General features: G+C 45.6%; 2 protein-coding genes across 2 annotated transcripts in view; one reads left to right on the top strand and one right to left on the bottom strand.

The window, feature by feature from the left end:
* The window catches only part of cfap43 (cilia and flagella associated protein 43), a 129,607-nt gene that overhangs the window by 40,479 nt on the left and 74,059 nt on the right, over positions 1-15,069 (bottom strand). The window contains exons 21-26 of the mRNA XM_063071432.1: positions 14,707-14,811; positions 11,490-11,606; positions 6,369-6,572; positions 4,218-4,424; positions 2,766-2,855; positions 1,561-1,641 (exon numbers count right to left, since the gene is read on the bottom strand). Of these exons, the coding sequence (XP_062927502.1) occupies positions 1,561-1,641; positions 2,766-2,855; positions 4,218-4,424; positions 6,369-6,572; positions 11,490-11,606; positions 14,707-14,811 (804 nt within the window). The remainder of the gene's footprint in view (positions 1-1,560; positions 1,642-2,765; positions 2,856-4,217; positions 4,425-6,368; positions 6,573-11,489; positions 11,607-14,706; positions 14,812-15,069) is intronic.
* Positions 1-15,069, top strand: part of sfr1 (SWI5-dependent homologous recombination repair protein 1) — a 71,596-nt gene that overhangs the window by 56,175 nt on the left and 352 nt on the right. The gene's annotated exons all lie outside the window — the stretch shown is intronic.

Below are 15,069 nucleotides of genomic sequence, written 5' to 3'. Positions count from 1 at the left end.
CACCTGTCAGTTGGTTGCCATAGGTTTTCAGAGCCTACACTACAGAGACATCATGCAGTTATGACTTCCTGCCTCCCACACTACGGAGACATCATATACAGATCCAGTCTCCTTCCCTCTCACAGTATGGAGACATCATACACAGATCCGGTCACCCTCCCACAATATGGAGATGTCATATACAGATCTGGTCTCCCTCCCTCCCACACTACAGAGACATCATGTACAGATCCAGTCTCACCCCTCCCATTCTACAGAGACATCATGTACAGATCTAGTCTCTTTCCCTTCCATACTACGGAGACATCACATACAGATCCGGTCTCCCTCCCATTCTACAGAGACATGATGTACAGATCTAGTCTCTTTTCCTCCCACACTACAGAACATCATGTACAGATCCAGTCTCACCCCCTCTCACACTACAGAGACATCATGTACAGATCTGATCTCCCTCCCTCTCACACTATGGAGACATCATGTACAGATCCAGTCTCACCCCCTCCCATACTATAGAGCCATCATGTACAGATCCGGTCTCCCTCCCTCTCACGCTATGGAGACATCATGTATAGATCCAGTCTCACCCCCTCCATACTACAGATTCATCACGTACAGATCCGGTCTCCCTCCTGTTCTATGGAGACATCATGAACAGATCCGGTCTCACCCCCTGCCACACTACAGAGACATCATGTACAGATCTAGTCTCTTTCCCTTCCACTACAGAGAGCTCACGTACAGACCTGGTCTCCCTCCCTCCCTCCCATGCTACAGAGGAAAAACTATCACAAGTGGAAGTGGTTTCCTATCAATAATGGATTGTGAATTTTGTTGGCAATGCCAGTGGTTACTATCATTGAACAGGGGAGCTGACCACATGGGTGTCTCTGGAGTCACACACAGGCCAGACTGAGCAAGCAGGCAGAATTCCCGCCCTGTGCCAGTTTTATGATTGAGACTAGAAATACGTTTAAATTTCATGAACTCAAACTGCAGATGATTTTTACCAGCTTGACTGTAGCCATTATCAATGCACCTCTTTTGCAGTCCAATTTCATTTCTTGATTCACTCTCTTTGACTGCTGCTATTAGAGGCCTGTGTTTTACTGCCTTGTTACCTCTGCAATGGTCTGGGTTGAGACCCTTTCTCACTAAAGTCACGTTTTTATCATTGGAACTTTTGCCTTCCTTTTTCATTTGTCTAACCTTTCTAAATGTAAATTAGCTTGGAATATTTAATAACCAATTGCCATGCAACTATTTCTCTCTGACTATTGGATTAAATCCATTTGCTTGTATACATCGTTGGCTTTTTATGATCAGGTATTGTATCTTCAGCTTTACCTTTTATAGCATATCTCCTCAATTTTACTATGTTTACACCATTACTGATGAACCCCTTCCCACATTGCCATTTTGATCAATGGCCTCGGCCTTTTCCTTTGAACCTATAATCTTTCTTCTGTCCTATATAAGAATCTTTATGTCATGAGTTCTACCGCGGCTAGTTTCAGGTAACTGAGCACACAGGATGATAAAGCTGTTGATGTTTCGCACCAGTTTCAGAATGTCTGATTTCTTTGCCTCAAGGACTCCCCCCATCATATCGTTCAGAGCTCGCTCACGCCAGTCGCTAGCCTGGGAAAAGAGTGAAGAAAGATTACAGTTACAATGGGAAACATTCAGTTAAACAGGCAAGAACCTTCTTCCGATTGTTCAGCTGGAAACATGGGAGCTGTCAGCACACCTGGGTTACAAGATTGAGATTAAGCCCACGGCACTGACACAGTCCTGATTAGCACTGCATACAGGCAGGGAACAAGAGGGGTATCATGTGTCCGGACTCCTCAAAGTTCTGAGCTGCACACGCTCAGAACCATAATCTGTTTATCTTTATATGGGCACTCTGCATTTCCAGTTTTTTACTGGGTGTTCTCAGAGTGGACCACCAGAGTTACAGGATGCTACAGCACAGGAAAAGGCCATTTTCATTGTCATATTCCTACAGTCAGTTATAGACCAAGGCATAGGGTTTCACTGGTGCAGTGCAGCCTGTGTGTGCATCAGTGTCAGCTCTTCTACACGCTCTGGGTTTTCTACAACACCTTGTCTACACCCAGTTCCAGCATTTCATTGTTGGTACCATAGGATATGTGCACGTTTGTTTCGATGTCAGCCAATGTGTTGTCTGCCCTGTTCCTGTACCATATGGAGCAGGTAAAATGGAACCATTGACTCCTGTGTGTGATCTGTCTGTTTGGTTCTTCTGTGCAAGTACATATGTGTGAACTTCTGTACATCTAGAATGAATGACAGCTAAAAGAGATAGGTTCTGTTGTTTTACAGAACAACAGAGCAGTGATGGGTTTGTGTTGTTTTACAGTGGGTAGTGATGGGTTAATTTGGTTAACAGTGAACAGTGGTGGGGTTCTGAAGTTTTACAGTGGGCAGTGATGGGTTTATAATGTTTTACAGTGGACAGTGATGGGTTTATAATGTTTTACAGTGGACAGTGACGGGGTTTATAAATGTTTTACAGTGGACAGTGATGGGGTTATAATGTTTTACAGTGGACAGTGACAGGGTTTATAATGTTTTACAGTGGTCAGTGATGGGGTTTATAATGTTTTACAGTGGCCAGTGATGGGTTTATAAATTTTACAGGGGGTAGTGATGGGTTCTGTTGCTTTATGTAGACAGTAATGGATACTAAGTGGGTTTCTGACTATGCGTTTGATCAGTGGAGCTCAGTGGTTGGGTACCTTTGCAGCCATTAACCGCAGCTGCTCTTCCCTGATCTCCTCTTCAAGCTTCAGCTTCTGTTCTGCTGTGAGGTACCTTTCAGCGGTGATCTGCCAAAGAGATAAACATAAGGGAAAGCATAAAAACTGCAAGAATTGGAAATCCAAAAGTTAAAAAAAATTGTAAATGGTGGAAATACTTAGTTTGTCAGGCAGCAGCCGTGGACAGAGAAATAAAAGTTAATGTCTCAGTACAATGACCCTTCATCTGAATGGTCTGATAGTACATTGAACTGAAATATTAATTGTTTTGGTGTTTACAGATCTGTTGAATATTTCTGCTATTTTTATGTATTAGATAAAAGATCATTGTTGCACCTGTCCCAGTTCAGAATGAACTGACTGACCTGCAGTGCCACATCCTATGGTCGTAGAGGGTTACAGTGTTGGTTCACTGAAGCTGCAAGAGGAGCAGGTCACTGCGTGTGGAGAGGCAGAAAGCCCACGGCACACAGTATTCTCAGGGACAGAGGAGGAAGCAATGACTCTGGTCAGCATTAACTGAGACCACAGGAGATCTCTGCCTCAATTTTACTGTGCACCTCAGATCTATAGCCCTTAATGCCAAAGTTAGAGTGAAGTTTATTGTCATATACACAAGTACACGTAAACATAAAATAGGTGCAATGAAAATCCTACAGGCAGCAGCATCACAGGGACATAGCATCCATAACTAAATCCAGTAATCCCAGATGTGAAATCATCAATAGATCCCCATCAACTGCCTTGTTTCCCAAGGAGATGTCCCGATTTCCTCTCCACCACTAGTGCGGAATGTCCCCTCACATTGCCCCTGAGGACCCTCGCTTTAAGCCAAGCCTGTCAAAATTTATGGCAGACATGGAAAGGCCTGTAGTCTCTCAGCCCACCAACCTGGCATGATTCTAATTTTATGTTCTGTCATGCTGTTCTGGATTCCCCATCCTGGAAGAAATAGTTTCTCTCCATATCAAGAACGTGCAGGGCAGAGGACAGTATTCATAGGAAGGATCTGTGTGTGAGTGAGAGGGGAAGAATGCAGAGATAGTGCACAGGGCAGGGGCATTGCATGGGGCGTGGGCAGTGCAGACGGAGTGCATGGAGCAGGTGTGCACCAGGGTTGGTGCACAGCGTAGGAATGGTATGTTTAGTGGTCAGTGCATGCACGGAGGGGAGTTGTTAGGGAAAACCTCGGTCTAGGGGAAGAGTTAGGCATTGTCTGGGAAGGGTCAGTGTGCAGGGGATGAGAGCAGTGTTTGCAAAGGGGTCAGTGTGCAGGGGGGAGAACGACCTTGGTGAAGGGTTAGTGATGATGGTTCTGGTGTTATCTCAAGCAATAATAAAGTCCCCACACCCACCTGCCCTGTCCCATCCACATCGTGCAGCATGCAGGGAGCTCAGACACAGCAGACAGTCTCACAGTCCTTGCATTACCTCTGAGTCCTGTACCACAAAATCTCGCTCTGGCTTCTCGTCGTTGCTCATTGCGGGCACCCAGATGTCCTCGTTCATATCCAGCTGCATCATTATCTCCCTGATACGGATGTTCCTATCGTTCACTCGGGAGATCTCTGTCTCTTTTTGCTTGTAGGTTGCGTCAAAATCCTTGTTGAACTGAGCCTTGATGTTGTAAATCACGTCCTTGAATCACAGGAGGCAGTGATAAAATATGGGAAGTGACCAGTAATTGAGCTTGGCAGAGGGTAAGGATTGGACCAGTGATAGAAACGTGGTGCGGGAGCCAGGGATTGTTGACTCGTATGTAATACCCTGGTTTAAGACCATGTGTTAATTTATTAATACAGTTATTCTCTGGGGCATTTTCTTTTCTGCAGATGCCCTCAAAAAGCAAATCTTTAAAAAGTGTTCTTTTAATTACATTATATAATTGAGTATTTCATTTTTGCTGTTTAAAATAAAAATTCAGTTGACTTAAGTTAGGCACGTCATAGTTAGCCAATAGGATTTATCTTGCTAACGTTTTGGCCAGTAAGATGCCCCGGAGAAAGAAATGAATGACAACGGTAGCCATTCTAGAGAGAGCACGGGAAGAGAAGGGGAGCCATTTTCTAGGGAAAGCGTGGGAAGAAAGAAGGAGCAAGATGGAGAATGCAACTGGACAACAAATATAGTGGAAGAACATGGTGAAATGTGCATTTAACCAGATTTGGAAGGACAGATACAGATGTCAGAAAATCCTCATGCAGACTATGGGTTCACATAGAATATGCAGATAACTCTCAGTTAGCAGCGAGCACACAATATTGGATAAAGGTTGATGCCTTTTTCCTTGGATGTGGCATGGATATTTTTTTGCTGGGACTGGTTCTACAGTGTAGAACTGTTCCAGTACCATGAGTAAACAAAGTGAAGCAAATTGGATTGATTACATGACAATGAGTTCCAATGATTACATGCACACTATAGACTAATATATATGATGCGCCCTTTACTTATTTTGTTTGTTATAGCTTGAAGCATTTTGTTAATACAATTTAAATCTAAGTTCATACTGGTGTGAGCTGACTTACTGGTTCCTGGCAAACATACATTTGTTTGACCAGTGGTCATACAAGTAATTATTTTATTTTTCATTGGGAGAAACATTCAAACTTTTATATTTTGTGTTTACCCAAATCATATCCATCCTAAACCTGTTTACGCCTGCTGCGTTCACCAGCAACTTTGATGTATGTTGCCTGTTTATTTATGATGGCTTTTTCATCATTATTCCTATGCATTGTAGAGTTATGTTGTTAATAGTTTGAATTCACAGTAATAGCTAACTCATTATGAGCCTACGGTGAGAGAGGAATATCATAGCTTTCCCCACAGTTGCTAGTTAAGGTCCTTCGCTTCAGGCCAAGCTTGCTAAAGGTATGCAGAGTACTGCCTGTGGCATCATGTAAAGGAGAATTGCACACTTCTAGATTAGTCTAGGTGTGAAATCCTCCTATTAGCTGACAAAGGTGGTGCTTGGGGCCCACCCTACTGCCCATGGACCAGGAAACATATTGGGGTAGTTGAGAATTAAGACATTAAGAACTGATCACATTGCTGGTGTACACAGACACTAGAGGATCCGAGACTGCAATCTGCTGACAGTGTCTGAATGGGCCATTGCTTTGTGTTTATTGCTGACTCCATGGGACTTAATGACTGGATGCTGCAGTATTTTAGAGAGGCCAGGCACACAGGACATCTGCTGAACTGTGGGGGTTGGAAAGGGCTGGAGTTCAAGTGCACTTGGGTGCTGGTTCCTGCCTTACCCACCCTCAGTTCAATGTCTAACACACCCAGTAGACATGACTTGGCTTCGACTGACATCTGTGAATTTCCCCTCATCTAAGGGGACATCCTTCTATTCTATGCCCTCTGCTCCTATATTCAGTAGGTTTCAATAAGATCCCCCCGCCCATCCTTCTAAACCCCAGTGAGTACAGGTCGAGAGCCATCAAATGCTCCTCATATGTTAGCCCTTTCATTCCTGGGATCATTCTGATGGACATTCTTTGGACCCTCTCCAAGACCAGCACATCCTTTCTTAGATATGGTGCTGGGATATGTTCTACTTGCTTTCCTTACCTGCAAGAAGATGATCTGATTAATCTTCTCATCCCTTGTGTGCAGATCTACCTGCTTGTATAGGTATGGGTTCACCACTCCGTACTGAGATGTCAGACTGCCTTTCAATGCCACGCTCTCTTCCTCCTTTGAGTCTTCTTCCTCTGTTTCCTCTTCTTCCTTCTCCTCCTTCTTCAGCTGTGTCTCTACAATATCTTTTCGAGCCTTCAGGCAGAATGAGGATAAAGCCCCATCACTACTACTGGACCCTCAAGCTGTTAGCTATTTCATGCCGTTCCTGATTCTAAGCAACATAGTCTCATCTCACATCACTGATAGGGAGGCAGTGTGAAGCAGTACCTAGACTGTTGAAAGCTTCTGCCCTCTGTCCTGAGACATGTGTGACTCTGCACCCGATTACCTGGTGCCATGACATACTACCTGCAGTGACTTTGACGGGGTCCAAGATTGCAGTATTTTCTGAGTATCATCTACGAGACCCCACACAGAGAATGGTGTCTTTCCCTGACACTTCCTGTGCACTGTTCAATATCTTTTCCCTTTTGACTCACTCCATGCACTGACTGATCTTCAACAGTTCCTTGTAGAAATGCATGTTTTAGCAACCTTCCCATTTTAAAATCCTGAATTTTTATTTTAAATCCTTCTAAGATCCCTTGTCTCATTTTCCCAATGAATAGGCCATTTGTCCCATTAAGTCTATACTGGTTCTGAGTTATCCCACTCCCACAATCGTTTCCTTGTTGTCTAATCTTAGAGTCATACCCATTAACACCAATGCCTCATGTCCATACCACCCCCCATTCCATGTCATACCACCTACCCACTTTAGGAATAATTAATGGTGACTAATTATGACCATAAGACAAGGCCTTTCTGTCCATCAAGTCTGCTCTGCCATTCCATCATAGCTGATTTATTTTCCCTTTCAACCCGATTCTCTGCCTTCTTCCAGGTTAAACAGACCTTGTTTAACTCAATCTTTCTTCATATAGCACACCTACCATCTCATGACCTGACTGGTGAATCACTTTTACCCTACTTCTATGCAGGAAACCCGTTTTTAAGGTAAGGAACTAAACAGTACGCACTACTTCAGCTGTGGTCTCACTAAGGTGCAATACAATTGCATTAAAATATCTTTCCTCTCACATTATACACCATCTAAGATATTCTCATCTATTCAGTTAGTTTGTCTATATCCCTTTACCTCTTCCTTATAGAACCAGGTAGGTTCATATCATCAGCAAACTTGGGGAGATTGGATCCCCTCAGCCAAGTTATTGGACAGTGCAGGCCCTTCAGCACATCAAGTCTGTGCTAGCATTGAGCTACATATCTGTCTGTGCACTGTCTATGTTGTTCAATTACCTGGCTACTCATGTGTTTGTTTAAGAGCCCCTTCAATGTTGCTAACGTATCTGCTTCTACCTTGGCAACATGATCCAGGCACCAACCACTCTTAAAAAAAAACTTGCCTTGCCTCTCTCCTTTAGACACTCGTCTTCTCACATTAAAGTTGTTCTTTCTGGTGTTTGGGGTTTCCGCCCTGGGAAAAAAGACTGCCTACCCCGTCTATCTATGCCTCTTATAACAGATTGTGAATAGCTTGAATCCAAACACAGAACTCTGCAATACCCTATGGTTCATAGCCTGCCAACCTGTTTATTCCCCTCTGATTGTCAACCATTTCTCAGTCCATGCCAGTAAATTGCTCACACCTTGTTGATCAGCCTCTTGTGTGGAATGTTATCAAGTGTCCTCTGAAAGTCTAACTGCATCCACTGATAACTCCATATCTATTCTATTCTACCAGTGACAACCTCAGAGAATTTCAATGGGTTATTCAAACACAATTTCACTCTCTCAAATCCACTCTGACTCTATTGTGTCCTATTATTGTTTTCAAGTTGTTCTGTTATTACATCCCTCATTATTTCCCCACCACTGACTTTAGATTGAGCTAGATGTCTTATACCCAGGATGGACCATTAAGATGGTTGATCTTTGAGGACATGCTGCACACTTTTGACTGAATTGCAATCCCACTACGTATAACCTATGTAACTGGGTGACCATTGGATCTTATTCAGTATCGTCCGGGTCGGAGCAATACTGTGGCTGATGCACTCTCTAGGCAGCCATTTGCAGGGGAGCCTGAGCCTGCCTCAGAGGATGCGGAGTTCGATGGGGCTGTGGCGATCTGTAGTTTGATCAATCACGGCACTGCCCTTGACCCGGCACTGGTTACCGCTGGTCTTAACAGCTATAGGGTTAAGCAAATTCGAGCCTGGGAAGCCGGTACTAGTGATGTAAGTGGTCCAACGCAAGGGAACACTCCAACCCTCCCAGGTTATTCTAATGGGGACTTGCATACTTTTCAGCAGCAAGACCCTGTGTTAGGTGTCCTAAAAGACTTATGGGATCAGAAAAGAAAGCTGAGCGGCCAGGAGTGTAAAACCCTGCCTAAACCCGTTTTGTCTCTGTTAAGACACTGAGACAGTATCAGGGAGCGCAAAGGGTTACTGTATAAGGTGGTTGAGGATGAGAAGCTTGGGGAGTGTTACCAGCTTCTGATACCTAACAGCTTGAGGAGCAAAGTGTAGAGTATGTACATGACTCTATGGGCCATCAAGGCATAGAACGTACTCTGCAGTTGTTGAGAAGCTTATGTTTTTGGGTGGGTATACACAAGGATGTGGCACGGTGGATCAAGAATTGTCCACGTTGTGTACTAACTAAGATGCCACAGCCTAGGATCCACCCCCGCCCCCCCCCCCCATGAAGTCATTTCTGGCTTCCAGGCCGCTTGAAGTTGTAGCTGTAGATTTCACTGTGTTGGGCTGGCAAGTGTTGGGTGTGAGAATGTCTTAGTGGTCACGGACGTTTTCACTAAATTTACCCAAGCATTTCCGACTCGGGGTTAAAAGGCAGATACCACAGCAAGGGTGCTCTTGAGGGAATGGTTCATGAAGTACGGTGTCCCTGAGAGATTGCATTCTGACCAGAGCTGTAACTTCGAAAGTGAGGTCATAGCGGAGCTTTGCAAACTATACGAGGTAAAGAAAAGCCGTACCACACCTCATCATCCTACTGGAAACGCACAGTGTGAGCGTTTCAACAGGACGATGCATGATCTGTTGCGTACGTTGCCTCCAGAAAAGAAGCGCAGGCGGCCGGAACATCTACCCGAGGTGGTGTGTGGATATAATGCGACACCTCACGCAACCACTGGATATTCATCTTACTATCTGTTGTTTGGGGTGGATCCCCACTTGCCCGTGGATGCCCTGCTGGGGCAAGAACAGGCGGTGGACCAGAGCTGTACACCAGAGCCAACTGAGGGATGCGCATGCCAGAGCAAAAGAATACTCTGAACAGATGACGGCAGAACGCATTGCCTGGCAGGGACAAAGTGTACTGTCCCAAAGTTGATGTGAATGCACTGGTTTACTTGAGGAACAGACTATTAGGCTGTAATAAGATCCAGGATGCTTGGAACTCAGTGGTCTACAGGGTGGTGGAGGCACTGGGCAACACCTACACGGTGGAACCTTGGGAGGGTGGGCCTAGCAAGAGGGTGAACAGCGTAGACATCAGGCCCTGTGAGAACCATCCCACTCCAGCTACCCGAAGGAGACTGCAAACTCCAGTAACTCAGGCCAGCTCACCCCTGGGGCATGAATCAGATTCTGAGGATTCAGAGAATGGTGTGATAGTGGTAGAAGACATGTCAGAATAGGGGGTACAGGGTCTTGACCCTAGCCTAGACAGCATATCTTCCAAAAATATGACACCTTCTGGAACTGAGACAGGGGAGCCAACGACAGCTAATGCAGGGGCAGAGGTCGGTAGCCCTCTTGTAGCAGCACCCCGCAGTAGTAAACGAGTAAATGCTGGACAGCACCCTAACCCCCATCGCGAACCAAGGTCAGTCCTTGATGAGGTCTCCATAAATCCGGCAGCAGTGTCTGAGACACTGGCTAGACTCAGTTCAGTCCTCTTTCGAGAAGCAGTTAAGGAGGTTAAAAGTACCCTTGTAGTGAGCGAGTAATCGAGGACGGTCACTTGAATGCAGGGGAGAATGTAACTGGGTGACCATTGTATCTTATTCAGTATCGTTAAAAGTGTACTTAGGAGCCATCCGGGTAATGCTAGAATAGTTGTCAGTGCCTTTAAGGGAGACGGTGATGTCATTACGCACGCGTGGGATAGTGGGGAGACCATTTTGCTTTCTGCTGAAGACACTGGTGGGGCGTTGGAATCTGGTCTCTCCCAGAGTGTTCTGGGCATGGTGAGGAAAGGTGAGCATTAATTGACAATATCCATGTGAATTCATTTATTCTTGCTGGTGGATCGAGAATATCGGTAATTTGACATGTTTTACATGTGGATGCTTTAGATTTCCATGCGTGAAGGAATCAACGCTGGGTAGTGTGGCTTATACCAAGTTCCTCACCAGCCAAGTAGGTTAGTCTTCCTGTAATTTAACTACCAAGCAATACCTTGTAAAAGTTGTGTCAAAGTGTACCTTTTGTCTAACTTTATTGTATTGGGACTGATTGTGCATGTAACCGCGTAACATGAATGTTTAGTCTCTGTTCGGAAGTTCAGCACGTGTGTATGTCTTAGATGAGAGGTATTCACTTACGTTTTTCGCTGTTATGTATAAGATACAGGGTGGGTGGGGTTCTAATGTTGTTTGTATTGTATTCCTTCCGGATTGCCACTACCATATTTGTACCGTATTAGTTCTGGTATTTTTATACTGCATACGCAATTCTGTTCATACACAAGGGTGTGGATCGAAAGTTAAACTGAGATTGTAATGGCAAGAACTAGTTGTGAATTCGTTTGTTTTGTTTCGCGACCCTCTACTGTCACTTAAACATCGAAAACCGATAAAGGAATTAAAACCCGAAAAAGTCTTTGTTGTCCTGAGTGTGTACTTTTCCCCAGGCTACACCCAAATTAGGGAAGTAATTACAGGGATTACAACATAATTTAAGGGAATTTGTCTGCACTCACTCTGACACAGTTTCATAGAACATAGAGCACTACAGTGCAGTACTATTCCGCACCAGAACACTATCAGTGAGGGGATCTGTGGGAGACAGGTACCTTCATATCCATCAATTCGATTGTCCTCTGCCATTCAATCTGTCTGAGGAGCTCTAGCTCCTCCTTGCTGCGCTCTCTCATTGGATAATTCCTCACAGATAATCCCGAATAAAAAGCCTGCAAAATACAAGGTATATCAAGTCATTGTCTGCTCCCTTGTGTACACTGACTGCATCACACCCATCCAAAGAACACCAATCCCCATCCTGTGTACACTAGCTCTCCATCATATCCCCCTACCTTCTGAACACAGAATCTCCATCATATCCCCCTGCCTTGTGTACGCAGGATCTCCATCATATCCCCCTGCCTTGTGTACACAGGATCTCCATCATATCCCCCTGCCTTGTGTACACAGAATCTCCATCATATCCCCCTGCCTTGTGTACGCAGGATCTCCATCATATCCCCCTGCCTTGTGTACACAGGATCTCCATCATATCCCCCTGCCTTGTGTACACAGGATCTCCATCGTATTCCCCCTACCTTCTGTATACAGAATCTCCATCATATCCCCCTGCTTTGTGTACACTAGCTCTCCATCATATCCCCCTACCTTCTGAACACAGAATCTCCATCATATCCCCCTGCCTTGTGTACACAGGATCTCCATCATATCCCCCTGCCTTGTGTACACAGGATCTCCATCATATCCCCCTACCTTCTGTATACAGAATCTCCATCATATCCCCCTGGCTTGTGTACACAGGATCTCCATCATATCCCCCTACCTTCTGAACACAGAATCTCCATCATAACCCCCTGGCTTGTGTACACAGGATCTCCATCATATCCCTCTACCTTCTGAACACAGAATCTCCATCATATCCCCCTGCCTTGTGTACACAGGATCTCCATCATATCCCCCTGCCTTGTGTACACAGAATCTCCATCATATCCCCCTGGCTTGTGTACACAGGATCTCCATCATATCCCCCTACCTTCTGTATACAGAATCTCCATCATATCCCCCTGCTTTGTGTACACAGGATCTCCATCGTATCCCCCTACCTTGTGTACACAGGATCTCTATCATATCCCCCTGCCTTGTGTACACAGGATCTCCATCGTATTCCCCCTACCTTCTGTATACAGAATCTCCATCATATCCCCCTGCTTTGTGTACACTAGCTCTCCATCATATCCCCCTACCTTCTGAACACAGAATCTCCATCATATCCCCCTGCCTTGTGTACGCAGGATCTCCATCATATCCCCCTGCCTTGTGTACAGAGGATCTCCATCATATCCCCCTACCTTCTGTATACAGAATCTCCATCATATCCCCCTGGCTTGTGTACACAGGATCTCCATCATATCCCCCTACCTTCTGAACACAGAATCTCCATCATATCCCCCTGGCTTGTGTACACAGGATCTCCATCATATCCCTCTACCTTCTGAACACAGAATCTCCATCATATCCCCCTGCCTTGTGTACACGGGATCTCCATCATATCCCCCTGGCTTGTGTACACAGGATCTCCATCATATCCCCCTACCTTCTGTATACAGAATCTCCATCATATCCCCCTGCTTTGTGTACACAGGATCTCCATCATATCTCCCTACCTTCTGTATACAGAATCTCCATCATATCCCCCTGCCTTGTGTACACAGAATCTCCATCATATCCCCCTGCCTTGTGTACACAGGATCTCCATCATATCCCCCTACCTTCTGTATACAGAATCTCCATCATATCCCCCTGGCTTGTGTACACAGGATCTCCATCATATCCCCCTACCTTCTGAACACAGAATCTCCATCATATCCCCCTGGCTTGTGTACACAGGATCTCCATCATATCCCTCTACCTTCTGAACACAGAATCTCTATCATATCCCCCTGCCTTGTGTACACAGGATCTCCATCATATCCCCCTGGCTTGTGTACACAGGATCTCCATCATATCCCCCTACCTTCTGTATACAGAATCTCCATCATATCCCCCTGCTTTGTGTACACAGGATCTCCATCGTATCCCCCTACCTTGTGTACACAGGATCTCCATCATATCCCCCTGCCTTGTGTACACAGGATCTCCATCGTATTCCCCCTACCTTCTGTATACAGAATCTCCATCATATCCCCCTGGCTTGTGTACACAGGATCTCCATCATATCCCCCTACCTTCTGAACACAGAATCTCCATCATATCCCCCTGGCTTGTGTACACAGGATCTCCATCATATCCCTCTACCTTCTGAACACAGAATCTCCATCATATCCCCCTGCCTTGTGTACACAGGATCTCCATCATATCCCCCTGGCTTGTGTACACAGGATCTCCATCATATCCCCCTACCTTCTGTATACAGAATCTCCATCATATCCCCCTGCTTTGTGTACACAGGATCTCCATCATATCCCTCTACCTTCTGAACACAGAATCTCCATCATATCCCCCTGCCTTGTGTACACAGGATCTCCATCATATCCCCCTGGCTTGTGTACACAGGATCTCCATCATATCCCCCTACCTTCTGTATACAGAATCTCCATCATATCCCCCTGCTTTGTGTACACAGGATCTCCATCATATCTCCCTACCTTCTGTATACAGAATCTCCATCATATCCCCCTGCCTTGTGTACACAGAATCTCCATCATATCCCCCTGCCTTGTGTACACAGGATCTCCATCATATCCCCCTGGCTTGTGTACGCAGGATCTCCATCATATCCCCCTACCTTCTGTATACAGAATCTCCATCATATCCCCCTGCTTTGTGTACACAGGATCTCCATCATATCCCCCTGCCTTGTGTACACAGGATCTCCATCATATGCCCCTGTGGGACACTAACACTGTGGGCACCCTCTCTGCTCTCTCCATCCCAGTTCTTCACTGACACTTCCTTTAGTGTATTTGTTGTGCATTGTTTCCCCATTGGGCACGCTTTCTCTGCATTGCCTCTTCAGCAGGCACAGTCACCCTCCATCACACCTCCCTCCGGTACATTATGTTGCTCGTCTGCAGGTACAGCAACTTTCCAAACACCCTCTGTTGGGTACACTTCTACTGAGGCCTCCCCCTTCTGAGTGCTAATCTTCCATGAATTGCCCTGCCATAATATCTTTGCATCCCCTGCCCTGGGGACCCAGGGAGAGTTGCAGCCTTGCCCCATCTGACCCTGGCCTTGCAGCTGAAAAGACATACAGGCAACGCCACACCCAAACGCTCAGAACCTGCCACCTGAACTTCATTCCATTACCTTCAGCGTCCGGCCCTTCACAGCCATCTTGTCCCAGCATTCTTCCTTAATCACCTCACACAGGTACTGGTTTGCCAGGTTCTTCATCTCAATGGACTCACGGACCTATTGATGAGTGAAACTCTGCACAGTGAGCAGGTCCTTACACTGCAAATGCCTGGCTCATGCTAGCACAGAACACACAGATGCACAGTCCACACAGAAGCACTGCCCACATAGACACATGGCCCACCAAAAAGCAACATGAGGTGACCAACAATAGAAGTTAGAAGAGCAATAGAAACAGGAAATGCTGGACACCCTCATGTACATCAATCAGCGTATGCAAAGGGAGAAACAGATTGTTTCAAATCTGAAACTTTC

This window comes from Mobula hypostoma, chromosome 19 (assembly GCF_963921235.1).
Source record: "Mobula hypostoma chromosome 19, sMobHyp1.1, whole genome shotgun sequence".
Lineage (NCBI taxonomy): Eukaryota > Metazoa > Chordata > Chondrichthyes > Myliobatiformes > Myliobatidae > Mobula > Mobula hypostoma.
The sequence above is the reverse complement of the archived record's forward strand: the minus strand, read 5'-3'. Positions and strand labels throughout refer to the sequence as shown.